Below are 22,131 nucleotides of genomic sequence, written 5' to 3' on the forward strand. Positions count from 1 at the left end.
TTCACTCCAAAAGCATTTGGCAATTGTTTCATCAATAAACAGTACATATAGCCACTATTTAAAATTATCAAACTTTAATAGTTCTAGAAGACGGCAGCCTAATTACAAGACTGGCATATCAAATTTCACAAGAAAATTTAGATGGCATGTATCAGGTGGTAGGGATGCCAATCTCCTTGCTATTGCTCAAAATACTTGAGGGCAAAGCCCATGAATCCTGATATTGACATTTAAAATGGTACTTGGGACAAACTCCAGTTTACCTGAATTTTAACCATTTTATCTGGTGAATCACTTACTGGAATGATTACTAAGGACTGAAACTTTCTACTTTTAGTTGCCTGAAGTAGCTGAAATACATCTCCTAAAGAGGTTTCTTTTGAACCAAGTCCATACCACCTATCATCTGACAGGTAAAAACCTAACATTTGGGGGGATTTTTAGGTGGTCATTTGCTTCACTTGAAACATGGTGGTCATTGGCTTCACTCGTAAAAATCCAGCCTCTTTACTCATTTTCCACCAGCCTACCTCAAAAGGGACTGAATACTTTCCTCTCGTTCTGTACCCATGGAAGGCAACCTCCCTGTGAATCCCAGTGACCAGAGTGCTAAGGATACAAATGCCTGTTAATAGTAAGGATTTATCTAGACACATGGTCAAGGCATTTAAGATACTTCCCTGGTGGCTTAAGACACTAAAGAACCTGCCTGCAATGCAGGAGACGTGGGCTTGATCCCTGGGTTGCGAAGATCCCCTGGAGAAGGGAATGGCAACCCACTCCAGTATTCTTGCCTGGAGAATTCCATGGACAGAGGATCCTGGCAGGCTACAGTCTATGGGGTCGCAAAGAGTTGGATGCGACTGAGTGATTAACACTTTCTCTCCTTCTCTCACCAAACCACTTTTAAGGACTGTCAGCAAGCTAAAGGAAAACTAAGTGGTACCCACTGAAATACAGTAATAAGAGAAAACTAAAATGTCTTTGTCAGGCTCCCAGCAGAAAGTAAACAGTTCACACAACTTAAGGTAATTCAATGAGTTTGTAACCAAAGACTCAAAAGACATAAGCAGAATATCCGGGGTGAAGGGTGGGGGCTGGGGAGTGGGCAGTTACTAGAATTCCATCAGGGAGAGCTGTGTGGACAAAGCCTCTCTTGGAGCATAGATGACTATGGCAGAGGGACACAGCCAGCCAGCAGGGAGGGAGTATCCGGAGAACACACCCTCCACCCACCATGTCTACGGCCATGGCTCCCCACTGGCTGAAGCAAATGAAAGCTGAGGGTAAGGGATGTCTATCGCTTTCTGGATTCAGAGAGCAGGTGAGATTGAATCCAGAAGGGAAACTAGGAGAGCTATCCAACAGTCTATGAGCTGCAAACATGGATGACTGCAAGCATAATTGCACTGATTATACCAAAGGGGCATGCACATCTCTTTCTAATTAGCATTATTATTATTAAAAAAAAATCAGAAGACTTTTTCTGCATAAGAACCCTTCAAGTCCCTCCCTCTCCTTTCGAATAGGGCCCTGGGAATTGAGCTTGGTCCGGCCTCTGGTTTAGATCAGGATCACTGTTTAATCACCACTGGACCCCACCCTGACCTCTGCACACTGGCCCACCTCTATCCCTCAGCCACATTTGTCTGTGTACGGTTCAAGGGTCCGGGGAACTCAAGCGTACTTCAGTTTTCTTTCTGCTGATAGCATCACCTACCTCCCACTGCTTCTGGCAACATTACCCAAGCAGAAAAAAGAAATTAAGCATTAATTAACTTCTTTAGAATAAGAAGAGGTAAAAGCATTTGAAAGTAGGGTAACTAATTGAAAAATTTAAACTAACAAACATGCACAGGCTTAAATAATCATTGGCTTAATTGCCAAGAACAGTGGAATTTAATCAGTAATGGGAAAAAAAAAATGAACAAAGATTTCTCTATTAGTTAGTGCACTTACCAAGGACAGTTACTTGCGTCATATCAGCAACGCTGTCCAGAGCAGTGTGAGCGGAACATGAGTATATACCTTCATCTTCCATGGTGACATTAGATATCGTCAGATTAGCTCCATCAATAATTATCCTACCAGGAAAAAAGTGAGTCTGTGATGAGGATGAAAATAATAGAAAGAAAAGAAATGTAATCCTTTCATTCCCATGAATGAAATATTCCCCATGGAAAATATTTCAAGGAAGAATTTTTTTAAAAAGTCTGTCACATAATGCATTTTATTGGAGAATTCAATAGTTGAAAACTGGGGATAAAACATAATTCAAACACACAAAAATGTCTACAAGTCATGAAAGGGATCAGGTTTGTTGGTTTTTAATTTATGAAATCCAACCATCTGTGATTCATGGGTCAGTGATGAAACTGTCTTGCCTGGTATGTCTAAAGACTGTACAATAATACAGAATTTGTACAATAATTAAGAATTTGAATAATTCTTAATGCATGTTTGGGAAACCACCTACATAGGATCGACTAGGATGTTTCTTACAAAGATGGATTCCTGAATGACACCTCAGTTCTACAGAGCCAGGATATCTCTGATGAAGTGTGGTAATCTGTCTTTGACAACTTTCTCTTTTCTCCATCCTTCCACCTCCCACACAGAATGCACATTAAGATCTGATACAAATTAAACTGACTTATTTGAACACTAGATGGCAGAGTAGGACTTCTTTTTGGAAATTATTTGATGCTTTTTTTTATTATTTGCCAATTTTTAATTGAGCTTACATGGTTTTTTAAATAAATTATACCTTTTATTCTATACCTGTGAATTATTAGCCTAATTATTCAAGTGATTTTTTAAAAAATAAAGTTCCATTAAATCTGAGATATGTTCACAGCAGTTTGTTATTTGGTTGAAATAAACAAGGTCTTCCTTGTGGAGACGTAGAGAAAATCTTACATAGTTTTTTTAATATAAAACTCATATAAACTGTTGAAAATTCTGAGTTAAAAGAAACCACTTAAAACCGTAGTAAAGTGAAATATGGTTCTGCTCTTTGATTATAGACAAAGTCAGCCCCTTAGCTTTATGCCAATAACTGAACGATCTGCCACTTGATACTACCTGGTATTGCTAGTCAAGAAACTCACTATAATTCTAAGGAAGAAGCTTTGACATAAATCAGTTTCTCAGTTCATGTTAGCTATGTGTCCATTCGGTACAAATATCCGAATATTAAATACCTTTACAACCTTGCAAAGTTTAGCTGCTTGGATGAAGAAATATGATTTAATAACCTCTTCAGAAGGGCTGTTTGAGCCCTGCACATCCACAAGGGCCCAGAGGAGCAGGAATCCAGCCTACAATCTTCTTGCCAAGATTTATCCCCTGGTGCGCGGCTGCTTCAGGCCAGAAACAAACGGCAGCTTTTCTGTAATGCTCTGTGTTTTAAGAACTCAGAAATGTGCCTCTTTTTAATCAAGGTAGAATGACCCACTGGTTCTTGAAATTTGGTAGCTATGATGTACCAAGGGAAGCTATTAAAATTCCATTCATTGGCCTCAGTCCAGGTTCTGAATCAGAACTTCTGGGAACAGGGTAAGGGCCTCTGCATTTGAACAAGATACCTAGGGACTAGTCGCTCACATCAAAATTTGACTATTTGTGTTAGCAAGGATGCACTCTGCTGTGCAAAAATAAGAAATAGCTCCAATTTCTCAGTGCTTAAGAACACAACCCTTTAGGTCTCTCTTATGTTTCCATCAGAGGTCAACTGTATTCTGCTTGAAGAAGCCCTTTCATTACATTTGTTAAGCATATTATACATTTTAAAAATGGATTCTACTCTACCTATAGCACCTGCTCTCTGGCTTCATCTTCATCTCTGTCCCTCCTAGTCTTTCCCCCTGTTTTTACCTGTTTAATTATCTTCCTTGACAACCTTCCTTGCAGTGTCTCACACCTCCCTCATCTGAAACATCTAGCTTGCTAGTCCCCAACCCATGTTAACCTCCATTGTTTTCTTGCTCCATTCTGTCTGTGTAGCAGCCAAACTTCACTCCAGGCAACATGAAAGCATGCTTCTCTCTTTGGAGACCTATGTTTGAGGCTCCAACTATGACTGTGTAATCTTGAACAAAACTTGGAGCCTAATTCATGTTATCTAAGAAATGGGTATAGCAATACTGTCTTTCTCTTCAGGAGAAGTAAATGAGGGAAAACACACAAAATGACTGGTGTACAGAGCCTGGCTGAGTACGTGCTCAGAGAGTGTTACTAATAATATTAATCAAATTGATTCAATTCATTGTTGGCTCATAACTCATCACATTTCTTAATGTCCCCAACTCCCATTCCTTCTGCCTTTCTGCTTGAACAAACTACCTTAGTTCTTCATTTCTTAGGAAGGGACCCTTCTATCCTTATAATCTCTGCCTAATCTAATGCCTTATAGCTCTGAATCCTTATCTTCCACCCCTAAGCTCTACCCCATTCATTTGCTGCAATTTCTGAGGGGAAAAAGTACCCCTTCCGTGATGCCAAGATAAAGCCTTCCCACTTGTGCTCCTGACACCTCTTCGCTCTCATCCTCCTGTTCACAGACATATAGACACATCCCAAATCCCACTCCAATCTCCCCTGCAGGACAGTCCTTCACTCTGTCATCATGGTCCGCATTACATTTGTTAGGCACATTCTAAATTTTACAAATGGTTTGATGTCACATCCATTTTCCATTTCATTTTTCGATGTTAACAACATTGTATTGTCTAGAGCCACCTGCAGGATAGAAATCCACAGAAACTCCCTTGAGATCACTCCAGCCTTCCTAATAGGTTTGCTGTGAGGATAATCAAGAGAAAGCAAGGATGAGAGGCACTAAGATAACATGAGGCATCCGGCAGGTATAAAGGCCCAGGGTGGCAGTTTTCAACACTCATCACACCCCTGTACGTGACAGGAGACAGGAAGGAAGAGAAGCAGGTATTTTCACTTCTTTTTTCCCCCGTCTATGTGCCTTTGGATCAGAAATTTAACCACTTTCTAGGTAAAAAGCTCTGGCTCCCAGCCTAGTGATGAAATGGCAGCCCAGCAGAAGGCGAGAGAGAGGAGCCTACTAATGGTTCTACAGAAATTTAGCGGACACCTGTGACCTCAACTTCCTGCTAAAATTTCACTCCTGCTTCTGGCCCCAGTCAAGACTAGCCAGCAACAGTCACTCCCAGCACTTCCCACCCCAGATATCCCTTCTATGTTAAGGTTACTGTCCTTCCCCCTACCCAGTATTTAAAGAAAATCAGAATATCTGCATGACTTCGGTGACCAGACAGCCAAAGCCAGCATCCTGCAGAAGCTATAAAACTGAGTCACAGAAAGACAGAAAGAGGCTGCTTTGAATTGTCTGGATTCAGGGCCTAAATATGCAGGTAACATCACCAACAAGCCGTAAGTCTAATTTCCTATTCAGCTATAACCCAGAGATTATATGGAAGATCCCAGATAATTAGTAGTGAAAAAAGAGGGAGAATTTGGGGATATCTGAGCAGCTGACAAATCAATGGACACCTAACCAAAGGTTAAAGATCTCTGCTGCAATGTGTGGCCTATTAGGTGTCAGCGTTATTCTCCTTTTGTGTCCCTGACAACTGGCTGCAGTAGGTATGCTGTCTTTCCACAAACATTACATACATAGGAAAGATAAACTAAGTACCTAGGCTGAGACCAATCAATACCTTTAGAGAGAGGTGGCACGCAGACCCACAAATACCCAAAGTGACCAGCCAGGTAACAGAAAGGAGACAAGACTGGAGAAATGAGTAGAATGAATCGTCACAGCTAAATGGGACTGAGTAGTGAGTATATTCTAAGTACTCGGTGTTAATACATGATAATCCTATGATGAACTTACCCTGAAAAACCTTTTTGAACTAAACTATGTTACAGAATATAAAACTAAGGCACAGAAAAGTTAGGCAACCCAGAGAAAAGCATAATTCCAAAAGATATTCCATGAACCCCAATGTTCACTGCAGCGCTATCTACCACAGCCAGGACGTGGAAGCAAGCTTACTGTTCACCGACAGAGGCATGGGTGCAGATGTACCACATACTCACAGTGGAGTATTACTCAGCCACGAACAGGAACGAAACTGTGCCATTTGCAGAGATGTGGATGGACCCAGAGACTCTCATACAGAGTAAAGTAAGTCAGAAATACTAACACATATATGTGGAATATAGGAAAAGTTGGTACAGATGAACCTATCTGCAAAACAGAAATGGAGACAGATTATGTCGAGAACAAATGTATGGATACAAAGGTGGGGTGGTGGTGGGATGAACTGGGAAACTGGGGCTGCTGTGTACACAGTACTATGTGTAAAACAGATAACTAATGATGACCTACTATAGAGCACAGGGGACTCTACTCAATGCTCTGTGACCTAATGGGAAGGAAATCCAAAAAAAACACAAAAACCGGGATATATGTATACGGCTGGCTCATTCACTTTGCTGTAGAGCAGAAAATAACACAACACTGTAAAAGTTTTACTTCAATAAAAATTTTTTAAATACAGAAAAAGTTAGGCACCTTGTCTAAGGTCATAAACCCAGTAAGTGACAACGCTGGGATTCCAACCCAGGCCTCTGGGCTCCAGAGCCCACGCTCTTAATAATGACATTGCCACCACCTCGTGTAGAAAAGCAAGTCCTGCCTACGGATCTTCAGATTTAGACATTCAGAATGAAGGACAACAAAATAAGCCTGCAGGTGAGACTTGGCTCAAACATGGTCAATGTTTAATACCTCACTCAGCAACAACGCCAAAGAAAGAAGAATTGTTCTCTGCTTTCAAAAGACAGCATATGTATTCAGTAAATAATATTTTCTTTGATGTACTTAATAATGTTTCGAACTAGTCAACATTTATTCATACATTATTCTATATTCTCTTCTCTATTTTTATACATTCTCTACAAAGAAAGTGGAAGGCTCAAAAATGAACTTGTTCATACCTAACTAATGGGAAGGGTTCACGGTATGATTTAGGTTCTGCCCACGAGAGAGACTCCTGTGAGACTGGGACGGAGAAGGTAAAGGACACCGTCTCCTCCTCTGGGGCTGTGTGAGCCACCAAGCCGTGTCCTGCTCTTTGCGACCCTATGGATTGTAGTCCATCAGACTCCTCTGTCCATGGAATTCTCCAGGCAAGAATACTGCAGTGGGTTGCCATTCCCCTCTCCAGGGGAATCTTCCTGACCCAGGGATGGAACCCAGGTCTCCTGCATCGCAGGCAGATTCCTCGCTGTCTGAGCTCCCAGGGCCCCGGGAGCAGACTCTGGCACGTGTCCGAACTGGCAGCGCTGGATTCAGCAGGAGCACCAGCAGGCTGCGGGGGCAGTGACGGCAGCAGCGATGTCGGCCGTGTGAACTGCGGCCGCAGTACCACACCCCCGAGAACCCCAGAGCTTAGGAAGCAGCGCCCTTAGGCCTAACTCCTCCAGTCTTGCCATGGCTTGGTGAGCACCCAAGCCCGTGCACAAGCATTCCTCAAATAACAGGAATACGTGTTTCCTGCACTTACAGGATGGTACACATTATATGAAAAACAGCTAGCAAAAATGAAAAGACCGATGTTTGAGGGCAAAGCGAAAGAAGTACATTATATGACCTTTTAAATATTGCCTTAAAGACTGAAATGTAATAATCAGTTTTTATATCTTAATGCAGTGTAAATACTTTTACCACTATTTTTTCTTTCAAACGCAAGGTTTAATCCCAAGCCAATATCATGAGATACGGTAATGGTTTACCTACCTGCCATCCTCGGTGCCGTTAATTTCGAAGGCTTCTCCATCTTTACTCCAGGACAACTTCAAACTGTATTTCAGATGTGAGTCACATTTGCTCTCACAGTGTAATTCCAGTGTATGTGATTTGGGGACCCGAGGATTCTTAGGAGAAACTCTAAGGTTTGTAGCATCTGTTTTTATAAAACAAAGATACCAGTCAGAAGTACAGAACAGCTTACTTTACTGTCAAAGTGAAAGTAAAAGTCACTCAGTTGTGTCCAACTCTTTGGGACCCGATGGACTATGGAATTCTCCAGGCCAGAAGTACTGGAGTGGGTAGCCTTTCCCTTCTCCAGGGGATCTTCCCAACTCAGGGATCGAACCCAGGTCTCCCGCATTGTAGGCAGATTCTTTACCAACTGAGCCACAGGGAAGCCCAAGAAAACTGGAGTGGGTAGCCTATCCCTTCTCTAGCAGATCTTCCCAACCCAGGAACTGAACCAGGGTCTCCCGTATTGCAGGCGGATTCTTTACCAACTGAGCTCTCAGGGAAAGACTTAAGTTATCAGGAAGTTGGCAGCAGTGGGATTATTGTCAAGTGCCTGTCATTTAATCAACCAAAATGGTCAACAGTTACTGTCAAATCTTCATGCACTAGTTCTCACACTGTCATTTCTTAACATCACGTATCATTACTAATTTTGTTCCATCCCGGCCAGGGCACCTCAGTGGAAGTATTAATTAATAGCACTATCCCTTTCTACTTCCTAGACAAAGGGAATAAGAAGAAAGCAAGGAAGGAAATGCATCTAGATGTTGAAAATAATATAAGTTCTCCTTCTAGTGCTTCTGGATATGTGATAAAAATAACATAAAGAAAAGAGGAAAATCAAGTAATTTCCTATTACCATGCTTATTATCAGCTCAAACCTGAGGTTAAATGGTGCAGCCTATGCACAGATGAACTAACTCCATGAAGGTGTGGAATGTGAACCTAAGCCCCATGAAGGCAGAGGCTGTGTCTACTTTGTTACTACACTCAAGTGTTCACAGAACCCAGAAGGGAGCCTGTATACAGTAGGTACTCAATATGTATTTGTTGAATGAGTTACAGTGAGTCACATTTTGAAAATAAACTAGTAATATCAACACTATAAAGCTCAAACATTGGTACCGGGCTACACTGAAAAATGTTTTATTATAAGTGTTTCAAAAGTATAATCCTTACTCTTAAGGACCATAATAAGGCAGATAGACTTTACCAGAATGTGGTACTTGCTAAGCCTCTCAGAAGCTGACTTCCAACTCCACTATCAATCCCTAGTATTTGCTATCTATTTGTTACTCAAAAAGCTGATTAAAATGTGAAAGTGTTAGTAAAATTAATTATTTGATATCCCAAGCATGAAATTTGAAGAGATTGTCAAACTGAATTAATTCCAAGTAAATGACTAAACATCCTATTCCTAATTTGAAAGTCAGAAATCTATTGAATGATAACCAATACTGTTTGATAAGCACTTGTTTAACAAGACTCTGAAGTTCACATTCATTGTGACATTTTATAATTATAACAATTCTATGAAAATATCTCTGCCTTACAGAGAAGATAAAGGCTAAAATGAAATTAAGTAATGATACTAGTATTTTCTAATTAGTAAGGGACTGAACTATAATTAGAACTCAAGATTGGAAGAGACCAAAACTCATACTTTCATGGCTAATAAACACATGAAAAGATGCTCAACATCATTCATTATTAGAGAAATGCAAATCAAAATCACAATGAGGTATCATCTCATGCCAGTCAGAATGGCCACCATCGAAAAGTCTATAAACCATAAATGCTGCAGAGGGTGTGGAGAAAAGGGAACCCTCTTACACTGTAGGTGGGAATGCAAACTGGTACAGCCACTATGGAAAACAGTGTGGAGATTCCTTATAAGAAACAGAAATTGAACTGACACAGGACCCAGCAATCCACTGCTGAGCACACACAACAAGGAAACCATAATTTAAAGAGACACTTGAACCCCAATGTTCATTGCAGCACCATTTACAATAGCTAGGACATGGAAGCAACCTAGATGTCCATCGGCAGATGAATGGATAAGGAAGCTGTGAAGTCGCTCAGTCGTGTCTGACTCTTTGCAGCCCCATGGACTATAGCCTACCAGGCTCCTCCATCCATGGGATTTTCTAGGCAAGGATACTGGAGTGGGGTGCCATTTCCTTCTCCAGGAGATCTTCCCGACTCAGGGATTGAACCCAGGTCTTCCGCATTGTAGGCAGACGCTTTACCGTCTGAACCACCAGGGAAATCTCAAGGAAGCTGTACATATACACAGTGGAATCTTACTCAGCTAGAAAATAGAACACATTTGAGGTGTTGAGGTGGATGAAACTGGAGCCTATTATACAGAGTGAAGTAAGTCAGAAAGTGAAACAGTACAGTATATTAATGCATAAATATGGAATTTAGAAAGATGGTAACGACAATCCCATATGCAAGGCATCAAAAGAGACACAGATGTGAAGAACAGACTTTTGGACTATGTGGGAGAAGATGAAGGTGGGATGAATTGACAGACTAGGGAAAAAAAACCTCATGCTCTTAATCACTCTGCGGTAGAGCCTCTTAATCAACTCCACTCCTGACATTATTTTTTCATTTGTAACAATTACGCTCTTAATGTGGTGTATTACACTGACTGACTTGCTTATACTGAAGAATCGTGTGTCCCTGGGATAAAGCCCACTTGATCATGATGCTTTTAAATTGTTGTTGGGTTAAAAAAAATATATGCCCTTAACTCTCATGGATATGGTTCCTATATACCTCTGACGTACACAATGGACATTAGAGCAGACCAAAAGTTTATGAACTTGGCCTTCTCTCTGGCCACTAGTAGTTTTGAGGTCCACTTTGGGCCAAGCACTGTGTCGGGTAGTAGGGAGGTGAAGGTTTATTTGGATACCAGACTTCACTCTCATTATCTTTCACCTGGCAGAGTTGCTCAACTTTGGTCAGGTTGGTTTTATAATGTATAAAGGGCTCCCCAGGTGGTGTGCACAGTGGTAAAGAATCTGCCTGCAATGCAGGAGATGCAGGTTTGATCCCTCAGTTGGAAGGATCTCCTGGAGGAGGAAATGGTTACCCACTCCCGTATCCTTGCTTGGGAAATCCCATGGACAGAGGACCTAGGCAGGCTACAGTCCGTGGGACTGCAAAAGAGCTGGACATGACTTAGTGACTAAACAATGACAACAAATAATGTATAAAAAGAATCACCTTCATTGACATTATCAGAGTATTTTAAAAATTACATGTATCATTTGTAAAGGCAGAGAGACATCCAATATAAGTTGACATCACAGAATATTAATGTTCCTTAAAAATATAGTCCATGGGGTTGGCAGGTTGGGTCACTTTGGGTACAGAAAAAAAAATACAAGGAAAGAATAAAAAAATATAAGATACAGATGGACCTAGAGAGCGTCATACTAAGTGAAACCAGTCAGAGAAGTATTGTGTGACATCCCTTATATGTGGAATCTAAAAACAAATGACACAAATGAACTTACAAAACAGCAACAGACTCACAGTCTTAGAGACTGAGTCTGTGGTTGCCAGAGGGAAGGATGGGGGGATAGTTATGGAGTTTGGGGAGGACATGTACACACTGCTCTATTTAAAATGGGTAATCATCAGGGACCTACTATACAGCACAAGGAACTCTGCTCAATGTTATATGGCAGTCTGGATGGGAGGGAATTTGGAGGAGAATGGATACATGTATATGGATGGCTTACTCCCTCCACAGTTCATCTGAAACTATAACAACATTGTTTGTTAATCAGCTATAATAAATAGAAAACAAAATGCAAAATGAAAAGGTAAGAAAATATAAGACAGCAAAGAAGCAATGACAGAATATGAGAAGGAAAGGAGTGTGTGTGTGAGAGAGAAAGAGAAATGCTAAGGTAACACTTAACACAGATGATTACACAAATATGCACCCTGTCACCTAAGTACAGGTAGTAGCTGGTCACGACAGTGACCTGCCACAAGAAACATAAGTCCTCCCTACATTTACTATACACACTTATGTGCAAGCTCAGTCGTGTCTGACTTTACGACCCCATGGATTGTAGCCCGCCAGGTTCCTCTGTCCGTGGAATTCTCCAGGCAAGAATACTTTAGTGGTTTGCCATTTCCACCTCCAGGGGATCTTCCCAACTCAGGGATCAAACCCACGTCTCCTGTGTCTCCTCCACCAACAGGCAGATTCTTCACCATTGAGCCACCATTCTCTGTGTATTTCTGAAAAGGGTTCTCTGAGCAATTTTAAAATCAAAATATTGATGATGCCTGTGGGTCTGGGTTCCAATTAGCCTGAGTCAAGGTGCAGAGATGCTCCTCTTTGGGACACTGATATATTTTGGCACATACTTAACTTTTGTGAGCACTTAGAAATAAAATAGGCTGCTTGGACAAGAGAAAAAACACAAATCTCTTTAAGATTTAAAAACAGGACGAAAACCTTTGCCATTATGTCATGCCCTAGTCTTTACAAAACGGATCCCTGATGAATTTATTTGTGAAATGTTTAGTTCTATGAGTTGAATATTGATGACATTTCATTGAGTAGTTATTGAAATAAAACAGTTACAGAAATATGCCAAAATAGGGGATTTAAAGTGTTGCTGGTCATCCATCACCAAGAAGAGCTACCTCTCTCTTATAATTGTATAAAGCTATGGACACATCACTGACATAGCCTCTAATTCTTGTGATGGTCTTTTAGATGAAATCTGACCTAGGGAAAAGGGAAAACTGAAGCCATATGACAGTTCATGCAAAGTAAAATGAAAATAAAATTACTTCTGATATCCAGGTTGGCTGTGACTGCTGTTTTTCCTTTAGCATTTTCTACCCAACATGAGTAGGAACCAGCATCTTCTTCTGTGGTCTCGGTGATCTGTAACGTGCCATTCTCATGGACATGATACCTTCTGCCGTCGAGAGGTTTTGCTTCTTCCACTTTCTGCCTATGGACATAGAAAGCATGAATCAATTCAGGCTATGATTGAATTGTATCTTCTTCTTTCAAACTGGCCACTGGTGTCATTCAATCTTATCCCTTCTTCACAAACTTAGCAAACCTTACGAAATTTTCCATTATACTTAACAATTCTGTAAAATACTATGTATTTGGTTGTACTGCGTTGCTGGGTCTTAGTTGTGGCACATGGGATCTAGTTCCCTGACCAGGCATTGGACCCACTGAACCCCTGCCTTGGGAGTGCAGATCTCAACCACTGGACCACCAGGGAAGTCCTTACAATTTTTTTTGTTAATAGTTGATAGGTGCATATCTTACCTGCCCAAATAGACTGTAACTGGAGGAAATTTGAGTATGAGGTCTGTGCCTCTACTGTATTTATAATAGCTCTCAGTACCACTTTGCATCTGTCCTCAGAGTTTAATAAATTGTTTCTGCCTTATTGATGGTGAACTCTTTAGTTAATCATCGCTGCGGGGTACTAAATGGGAAAGCTAGTAATTGAAAGAGATAATGAACCTTCTGAACCTCCAGCTGTCCAGAGGGAACATTGGTCATTCAGAAATATTATAGGCCAGGAAGTCGTCCCTGTCCTGTGGACGTGGATTACATTTACCCTTATCAACCCAAAGTCATTTTTTCCAACCTTCATCCATTTTCCAAGCATTTTGCTGCCACAACTTGATTCACCTTCTACATTTCACAATAAGAGGCTGCAGGAGAGGAAGCAGCCAAAGGACAAATTCTGGCTGCTGGTCACACGAGATGTTACAGGGTTGGGACTAGGGTAAGGCTAGAGAGACTTACCTAAGAGACAAAATTTAAGGGTTGCCCCCCGCCCCACCCCAAATCTCAGTAAACCAGACACTTTTTTCAAAGTATTTTTCCTTTTGTTTTTGATGTGGACCATTTCTAAAGTCTTAATTGAATTTGTTACAATATCGCTTCTGTTTAATGTTTTGGTTTTTTGGCAGCAGGGCATGTGGGATTTTTGTTTCCCCAACCACAGATGGAATCTATACCCCCTGTCTTGGAAGGCAAAGACAGGGATTCCCATGTTGAAAATGTTTTAAACATAGGCATTTGTAATGAAATGCAGGCTTAATAATAATGTAGATAATATCCAAAACAAAACAACAACACATGACTTAGATATACTCATAATGAAAACCTAAATCTACTCATAGAATTGTCTTTGTCATTGCTTCAATGCTTTGCTTTCTTTGTAAGCAAAAATGGCTCTCCATGTTTCCCCACGTGGGAGAATCCAGATTTTGTCAATCATTCCAGGAGAGGTAGGAAAATAAGTTTGCTACTTTACTTCTTAGAGGCACTTGCTACACGTAATAACACTGACACAATGCAGCCTGTCAAATGATGGATGGAGGAACATGGGAAATCTACAACTGATGTTCTCTTAAGAAAACTGGGTAACAGCTTACCAGGACACTATTGCCTCGGGTGAAGCAAAGAACTCACAGTGTAAGAAAGCCCTGTATCCAACCACTGTAGCATAGTTTTCTTCATCTGCCGTTTGTATCAGTGGACGAACATCTATGTGAAAATAATATAAATACAACTTTAAACTTTAGTGTAAGAAATAATATAAGAAAGTTCATTTTTTTCAACATCCTGGTCATATTAATAAAAATGGAAAACAGCTGAGTATCACAGCATTGCTGTTTAGTCACTATTGTGTCTGATTCTTTGCAACCCCATGGACTGGAGCTCGTCAGGCTCCTCTGTCTATGGGATTTTCCAGGCAAGAATACTGGAGTGGGTTGCCATTTCCTTCTCCAATCACAGCATACATTCCTGAATTAGGAAGTATCCCAATGCAGTACCTTTCTGGAAGTCTGGTATGGGGTCTAACACTCAAATGTAAGGCGAAAGGTACTTTGATCCCCTCCGCCCTCCCCCCGCCACTTTTTTTTTTTTGGCTATGCTGCATGGTTTGTAGGATCTTGGTTCCTTGACTAAGAATTGAACTGGGGGTCATGGCAGTGAAGGTGCTGAGTCCAGCTTGAACATTTTCTTGAAGATAAGAGCAGACAGATAGCTTGCTCCTGTGTATGCTTACCTACAGTCCATTGGTCGCAAAGAGCAGGACATGACCCAAGTGACTGAGCACGCACGCATGCTTACCTACAACATCAATATTGGCATTGGCGAGGATAGTGCCATGGACATTTGAAGCTTCACACTGGTACACAGCGGTGTGATTCGGTTGTACGTTGGTAAAACTGATTTCCCCGGGAGAGATGACATCACCAGAAAATGGATTTCCTACAAGGGATGAAAAAAACATCAGCTTGATAAAAAATAGAACCTGAAATATTTATATGCCATTCATTAAACGTGTCACACAGTATTTATATTTTAAGACCAGTTTAGGGTGAATAATAGCTCATCAAAGCCAATCCTTTAGAATTTCTTAATATGAACCATGCAGTTTTCTTTCCAGCCCTTCTGCAGTTTCAGTCTTCCTCCAAATGAGTCTTCATGGCCAACATATCTGTTGATCTCTAGCCCAAAGTCTCTCCATACCTACAAGATTCCAGATTTTCTGTTTAGCACTGAAATCCCACTGGGAACTGAATCTCACTCTTATAAATTGAGGTCCGGCTACTGCCCAGCATAACCAGATGATCAACACAGCTGGATCCCCCAGTCCACCAATACTGGCTGCTGTTTTCCCCTTGACATGTTGCTCCTTTGTTTCACTTTCCTGCCCTTCTGCAATTTTCCATCTACACCATTCCTTTCAATTGCCTTTCTTTGCTATTTAACCACTTCAGATAAATAGCTCGTGTATTTCACTTTCCCAGGAAGACTCAATTCTTCTTGAGAGCACAGGCCAGCTTTTTTCTCCTTTCTTGGCAATAAATCCCTACCCCATTGGTTATCCATGTATAATTCTGGAAATATCTTTTGGAAATGAGAAAATCTAACATTTATGCTACTTTAATGAAGGGCCAAGGAACTCTGCTGGATACGCCACATGTGCTATCTCATTAACTCTGCTCAGAATCTGCTAGATCAGCACCAGCAAGGCTGCTGAGCAGGCCAGGGGGACAGTCTTTCAGAAAATACCACATCCCACAGCAACTGGCCATGTGCCAAATCACATGTCTTACTCGGACACTTGAAAGAAGCAATGGGAAGAAAAAAATACATTAGCTAGGGATGCTGAATGAGGAGCACACGTGGTAAAATGTTTCATTTAAATGACATTACAAAGTTAGTCATATATCTAATTAATTTTTAAAACTAGTACCATATACTAATGCATATATGTGGAATCTAGAAAAATGGTACAGATGAACTTATTCCCAAAATGGGAATACAGATGTAGTTGTTAGTCAACTAATTTGACTAATAACTCAAGTTATTAGTCAAATAAAAACCACTCTTCCTGACTCAGGTTGTCTTTGATCAGTTCAAAGGGCAAAAATGAAATATAGGGGGAGAAACTTCAGCTCTGAACTTTTGCATTTCAGTTCCATTTATGGCTCTAAATTCACTTGGGGTGCATCCTCAAGTATGTAATGCAATCTCTCTGGGCCTCATTTGACATATTTACAAACTGGAGAATTAAAAAAATATATCCCTTTCAGGGCCAGAAATATTGGATGCAAAGCATTTGAAGAAGGTTAGGCTTGCAATCAATAATAGTAATTATTTTGATTTGATTAAAAAATATTACATATAAAATATTTAATTGCTAAAAATAGATGCTTACAGAGATTCCAAACCCTTCAATAATCTCCCAGTCATCAGACATCCAAGTTATAAATGGTTATGACCTGTTGGCAGGGGAACAAGGAAAACTGTGTAAAGAACATAGAGCATGGGCTCCAAGGATGCAGATGAGGCTTTGGTTCCAGGGCTGGCCATTTCTCAGCAGTGCTCTCTTGAGCTTGTTTATTTTCAGCTATCATGTGGTCATCCACCTACAAACCTATTAGCTTATTGTGGATATAAATCCATAACCTAACCTAACTACCACCAACCTAGCCCAAGGGACCAGTATCTTTAAGGCAGCTCTTACTTGGAGTCCTACAACTGCTCCTCCGTTGAGAATTGCTACAACTGCTCCTCTGTTCAGAGTTGAGAAAACATCTTTGTTAATAAATTAGAGCCTGTCTCTGTTCTGCTCTAAATACTTGAAGAGCTGCGTATCTGATTCACAACAATATTCTGAGTCCCTTTGTGACCTTCCCCTTTACATGTGACATGGCCCCGGCACCCCCAGACTAGTCTCTCTCAGCATGGCCTCCCCACTCACTCAGCTTAGCTACACTGTGGTCCCCGCTTTCCCGCAACACTCCAAACACACCTCGGGTCTCTACAGTCACTGACTTCTCCACCCTGGAAGCTCTTTCACTGGTACTGGCGTGTCTATATCACTCACCTCTTTCAAATCTCTACTCAAAGGTAAATAACCACAAAGGTCTTATTGGTATTATCCTAAAATCTGATAGCAACTCTTGGTTCTGGACTTCTCTTACATCCACCCCCTTCCCCAGCTAGTTCTCACTTTGCCACATCTATATGATTATCTATTGCCTGTCTCTCCACACCAGAATGTCTGGTTTATGAGAAAAGGAACTGTTCATTTTATTCACTGCTATGTCCCAAGCAACAAGGTGAACGCTTGGCTCTTAGGATGAAGGTATTCAATAAAATATTATTGAATGAAATGATTTGTTAATAATGAATAATTGTACTTCCTTTAAAAGCTCATTTGGGGACAAAGCAGTATGTGAATGTTCTTCATATACAGTCAGGTGCCATTCAAATATAAAATTTTATGATTTTATGTTCCAGAGATTCTGCATTCTTTTACTGTCCTTAACATTCTTTATAAACAAAAACTGTTTTAATTTCCCTGAGATATACCTTAAGTCTTACTTTTCATTTCCTATTCTGTTCTCTAAAGAGATGAGGAAAAGTCTCAAATTGAGGATATTAATAATGAGGGTGAAAGTGTCATCAACACATGAATAGATAAAGAAAATGTGATATATATGCATACATGCATACACACACACATATATCACATTTTCTTTATCTGCATACACATATATTCCATTATCTATATAATGGAATATTAGAAAGTGAAAATCACTCAGTTGTGTATGACTCTTTGCGACTCCATGGACTGTAGCCTACCAGGCTCCTCTGTCCAAGGAATTCTCCAGGCCAGAATACTGGAGTGGGTAGCCTATCCCTTCTCCAGGGGATCTTCCTGACCCAGGAATCGAACCAGGGTCTCCTGCATTGCAGGCAGATTCTTTACCAGCTGAGCTACCAGGGAAGCCCCCATGGAATATTATTCAGCTATAAAAATGTGAAAATCATGTCATTCATGACAGTATGGATGGACCCTGAGGGCATTATGCTAAGTGACATAAGTCAGAAAAAGACAAAATACTATAGGATCACACTTATATGTGAAATACAGAAAACAAAACATCATAGATAAGAGAACAGTTAATGGTTGCCAGAGACTGGAGGACAGGGGGATGGGCCAAATGGGCAAGGTAGGTACAAAAGGCATAAACTTCCAATTATAAAATGAATAAGTAAAAAAAAAAATTAAAAAAAAAAAGAATAAGTCATGGAGATATAATGCATGGCATAGCAATAATAGTTAATAATACTGTATTATATATTTGACAAAACATGGTCAAATATTTTGGCAATGGCAAACCACTTCAGTATTCTTGCCTTGAAAACCCCATGAACAGTATGAAAAGGCAAAATGATAGGACACTGAAAGATGAACTCCCCAGGTCGGTAGGTGCCCAATATGCTACTGGAGATCAGTGGAGAAATAACTCCAGAAAGAATGAAGAGACAGAGCAAAAGCAAAATCAACACCCAGCTGAGGATGTGACTGGTGATGGAAGTAAAGTCTGATGCTATAAAGAGCAATACTGCATAGGAACCTGGAATATTAGGTCCATGAATCAAGGAAAATTGGAAGTGGTCAAACAGGAGATGGCCAGAGTGAACACTGACATTTTAGGAATCACTGAACTAAAATGGACTGGAATAGGTGAATTTAACCCAGATGACCATATATCTACTACTGTGGGCAAGAATCCCTTAGAAGAAATGGAGTAGCCCTCATTGTAAACAAAAATATTCTAAAATGCAGTACTTGTATGCAATCTTAAAAAGGACAGAATGATCTCTGTTCATTTCCAAGACAAACCATTCAATATCACAGAAATCCAAGTCTATGTCCCGACCAGTAATGCTGAAGAAGCTGAACAGTTTTATGAAGACCAATAAGACCTTCTAGAACTAACACTCAAAAAAGATTTCCTTTTTATTATGCAAAAGTCAAGAGCTACCTGGAGTAACAGGCAAACTTGGCCCTGGAGTACAAAACAAAGGAGGTCAAAGGCTAACAGAGTTTTGCCAGGAGAACACACTGGTCATGGCAAACATTGCCTTCCAACAGTACAAAAGACTCTACACATGGACATCACCAGATGGCCAATATCGAAATCAGATTGATTATATTCTTTGCAGCCAAAGATGGAGAAGCTCTATACAGTCAGCAAAAACAAGACCGGGAGCTGACTGTGGCTCAGATCATGAACTCCTTATTGCCAAATTCAGACTTAAATTGAATAAAGTCGGGAAAACCACTAGACCATCCAGGTATGACCTAAATCAAATTCCTTACAATTATACAGTGGAAGTAACAAATAGATTCAAGGGATTAGATCTGATAGACAGAGTGCCTGAAGAACTATGGAAGGAGTTTCATGACACTGTACAGGAGGCAGGGATGAAGACCATCCCCAAGAAAATGAAATGCAAAAAGGCAAAACGGTTGTCTGAGGAGCCCTTACAAATAGCTGAGAAAAGAAGAGATGCTAAAGGCAAAGGAGAAAAGTAAAGATATACCCATTTGAATCCAGAGTTCCAAAGAATAGCAAGAAGAGATAAGAAAGCCTTCCTCAGTAATCAATGCAAAGAAGTAGTGGAAAACAACAGAATGGGAAAGACTAGAGATCTTGTCAAGAAAACTAGAGAGATCAAGGGAATATTTCATGCAAAGACAGGCACAATAAATGACAGAAATGGTATGGACCTAACAGAAGCAGAATATATTAAGAAGAGGTGGCAAGAATACACAGAAGAACTGTATTAAAAAGATCTTCATGACCCAGATAATCACGATGCTGTGATCACTCACCTAGAGCCAGACATCCTGGAATGTGAAGTCAAGTGGTCCTTAGGAAGCATCACTACGAACAAAGCTAGTGGAGGTGATGGAATTCCAGTTGAGCTATTTCAAATCCTGAAAGACGATGCTGTGAAAGTGCTGCACTCAACATGCCAGCAAATTTGGAAAACTCAGCAGTGGCCGCAGGACTGGAAAAGGTCAGTTTTCATTCCAATCCCCAAAAAAGGCAATCCCAAAGAATGCTCAAACTACCACGCAACTGCACTCATCTCACACGCTAGCAAAGTAATGCTCAAAATTCTCCAAGCCAATATTCAACAGTGTGAACCGTGAACTTCCAGATGTTCAAGCTGGTTTTAGAAAAGGCAGAGGAACCAGAGATCAAATTGCCAACATCTGCTGGATCATCGAAAAAGCAAGAGAGTTCAAAAAAACATCTACTTCTGCTTTTTTGACTACTCCAAAGCCTTTAACTGTGTGAATCACAACAAAGTGTAGAAAATGCTTCAAGAGATGGGAATACCAGACTACCTGACCTGCCTCCTGAGAAATCTGTATGCAGGTCAGGAAGCAACAGTTAGAACTGTCAAGGAGTATGTCAAGGCTGTATATTGTCACCGTTATTTAACTTATATGCAGAGTACATCATGCAAAATGCTGGGCTGGTGAAGTCCAATCTGGAACCAAGATTTCTGGGAAAAATATCAATAACCTCAGATATGCAGATGACACCGCCCTTACGGCAGAAAGCGAAGAAGAACTAAAGAGCCTCTTGATGAAAGTGAAAGAGAAGAGTGAAAAAGTTGGCTTAAAACTCAACATTCAGAAAACTAAGATGATGGCATCCCAACACTTCACGGCAAATAGATGTGGAAACAATGGAAACCATGACAGACTTTATTTTTTGAGCTCCAAAATCACTGCAGATGGTGACTGCAGCCATGAAATTAAAAGATGCTTCCTCCTTGGATTAAAAGTTATGACCAGTCTAGACAGTGTATTAAAAAGCAGAGACATTACTTTGCCAACAGCGGTCTGTCTAGTCAAAGCTATGGTTTTTCTAGTAGTCATGTATGGATGTGAGAGTTGGACTATAAAGAGAGCAGATTGCCAAAGAATTGATGCTTTTGAACTGTGGTCTTGGAGAAGATTCTTGAGAGTCCCCTGGACTGCAAGGAGATCCAACCAGTCCATCCTAAAGGAGATCAGTCCTGGGTGTTCATCGGAAGGACTGATGCTGAAGCTGAAACTCCAATACTTTGGCCACCTGATGCTGAGAACCAACTCATTGGAAAAAACCCTGATCCTGGAAAGATTGAAGGCGGGAGAAGAAGGGGAGACAGAGGATGAGATGGCTGGATGGCAACACTGACTCGATGGACATGAGTTTGCGTAAACTCAAAGAGTTGGTGATGGACAGGGAGGCCTGACATGCTGAAGTCCACGAAGTCACAAAGAGTCTAACACGACTGAGCAACTGAACTGAACTGAAGGTGGAATTTCCTAGTGGCCCAGTAGATAGTTGCTAAGAGGGAACTTCCTGGAAGTCTGGTGGTTACAACTCCAATCTCTCACTGCCAAGGGCCCATGTTCCATCCCTGGTTGGGGAATTAAACCTCACAAGCCACATAGCACAGCCAAAATAAAAAAAAAAACATGCTAAGAGAGTAGATCTTGAAAGTTCTCATCACAAGAAGAAAAATTCTGTAAGAAAATTCTGTAACAAAAACTCTGTAAGGTAACAGATGTTAAGTAGACTTATCGTGGTGATCATTGTACAATGTATATAAATATCAAACTATGATGCTGTACACCTCAATTTAATATAAAGCACACCTCAATATAAAAAGGAAAGAAAAATAACTTTCAGAACCATTCAATGTTTTGCCAAAGAATTTCTATTTTACATAAGCAGGCACATTGAAAGCTATAACAATTTCAAAATTGAAAGCAATTTTGTTTAGTTACTTTCTCAAAGAGTAAATATGGCCATACTGTTATTTGAGCAATTCTAGATTAATAGTCAAGCCTATGTATGTAATAGGTAGTTTTAAATAATTATTTTAATTTTCAATCTCATCATCAAATGTGTTCAGTCAG

The 22,131-nt window shown here is 40.5% G+C and overlaps 1 protein-coding gene across 10 annotated transcripts in view; it reads right to left on the bottom strand.

Moving 5' to 3' along the window:
• The window catches only part of CHL1 (cell adhesion molecule L1 like), a 221,787-nt gene that overhangs the window by 28,247 nt on the left and 171,409 nt on the right, over nucleotides 1–22,131 (bottom strand). For all 10 annotated transcript variants that reach the window (XM_043886547.1, XM_043886541.1, XM_043886546.1 and 7 more), the window contains 5 exons: nucleotides 14,967–15,107; nucleotides 14,264–14,375; nucleotides 12,641–12,807; nucleotides 7,781–7,946; nucleotides 1,960–2,084 (listed from right to left, as the gene is read on the bottom strand). In XM_043886547.1, the coding sequence (XP_043742482.1) occupies nucleotides 1,960–2,084; nucleotides 7,781–7,946; nucleotides 12,641–12,807; nucleotides 14,264–14,375; nucleotides 14,967–15,107 (711 nt within the window). The remainder of the gene's footprint in view (nucleotides 1–1,959; nucleotides 2,085–7,780; nucleotides 7,947–12,640; nucleotides 12,808–14,263; nucleotides 14,376–14,966; nucleotides 15,108–22,131) is intronic.

This window comes from Cervus elaphus, chromosome 24 (assembly GCF_910594005.1).
Source record: "Cervus elaphus chromosome 24, mCerEla1.1, whole genome shotgun sequence".
Taxonomy (NCBI): Eukaryota; Metazoa; Chordata; class Mammalia; order Artiodactyla; family Cervidae; genus Cervus; species Cervus elaphus.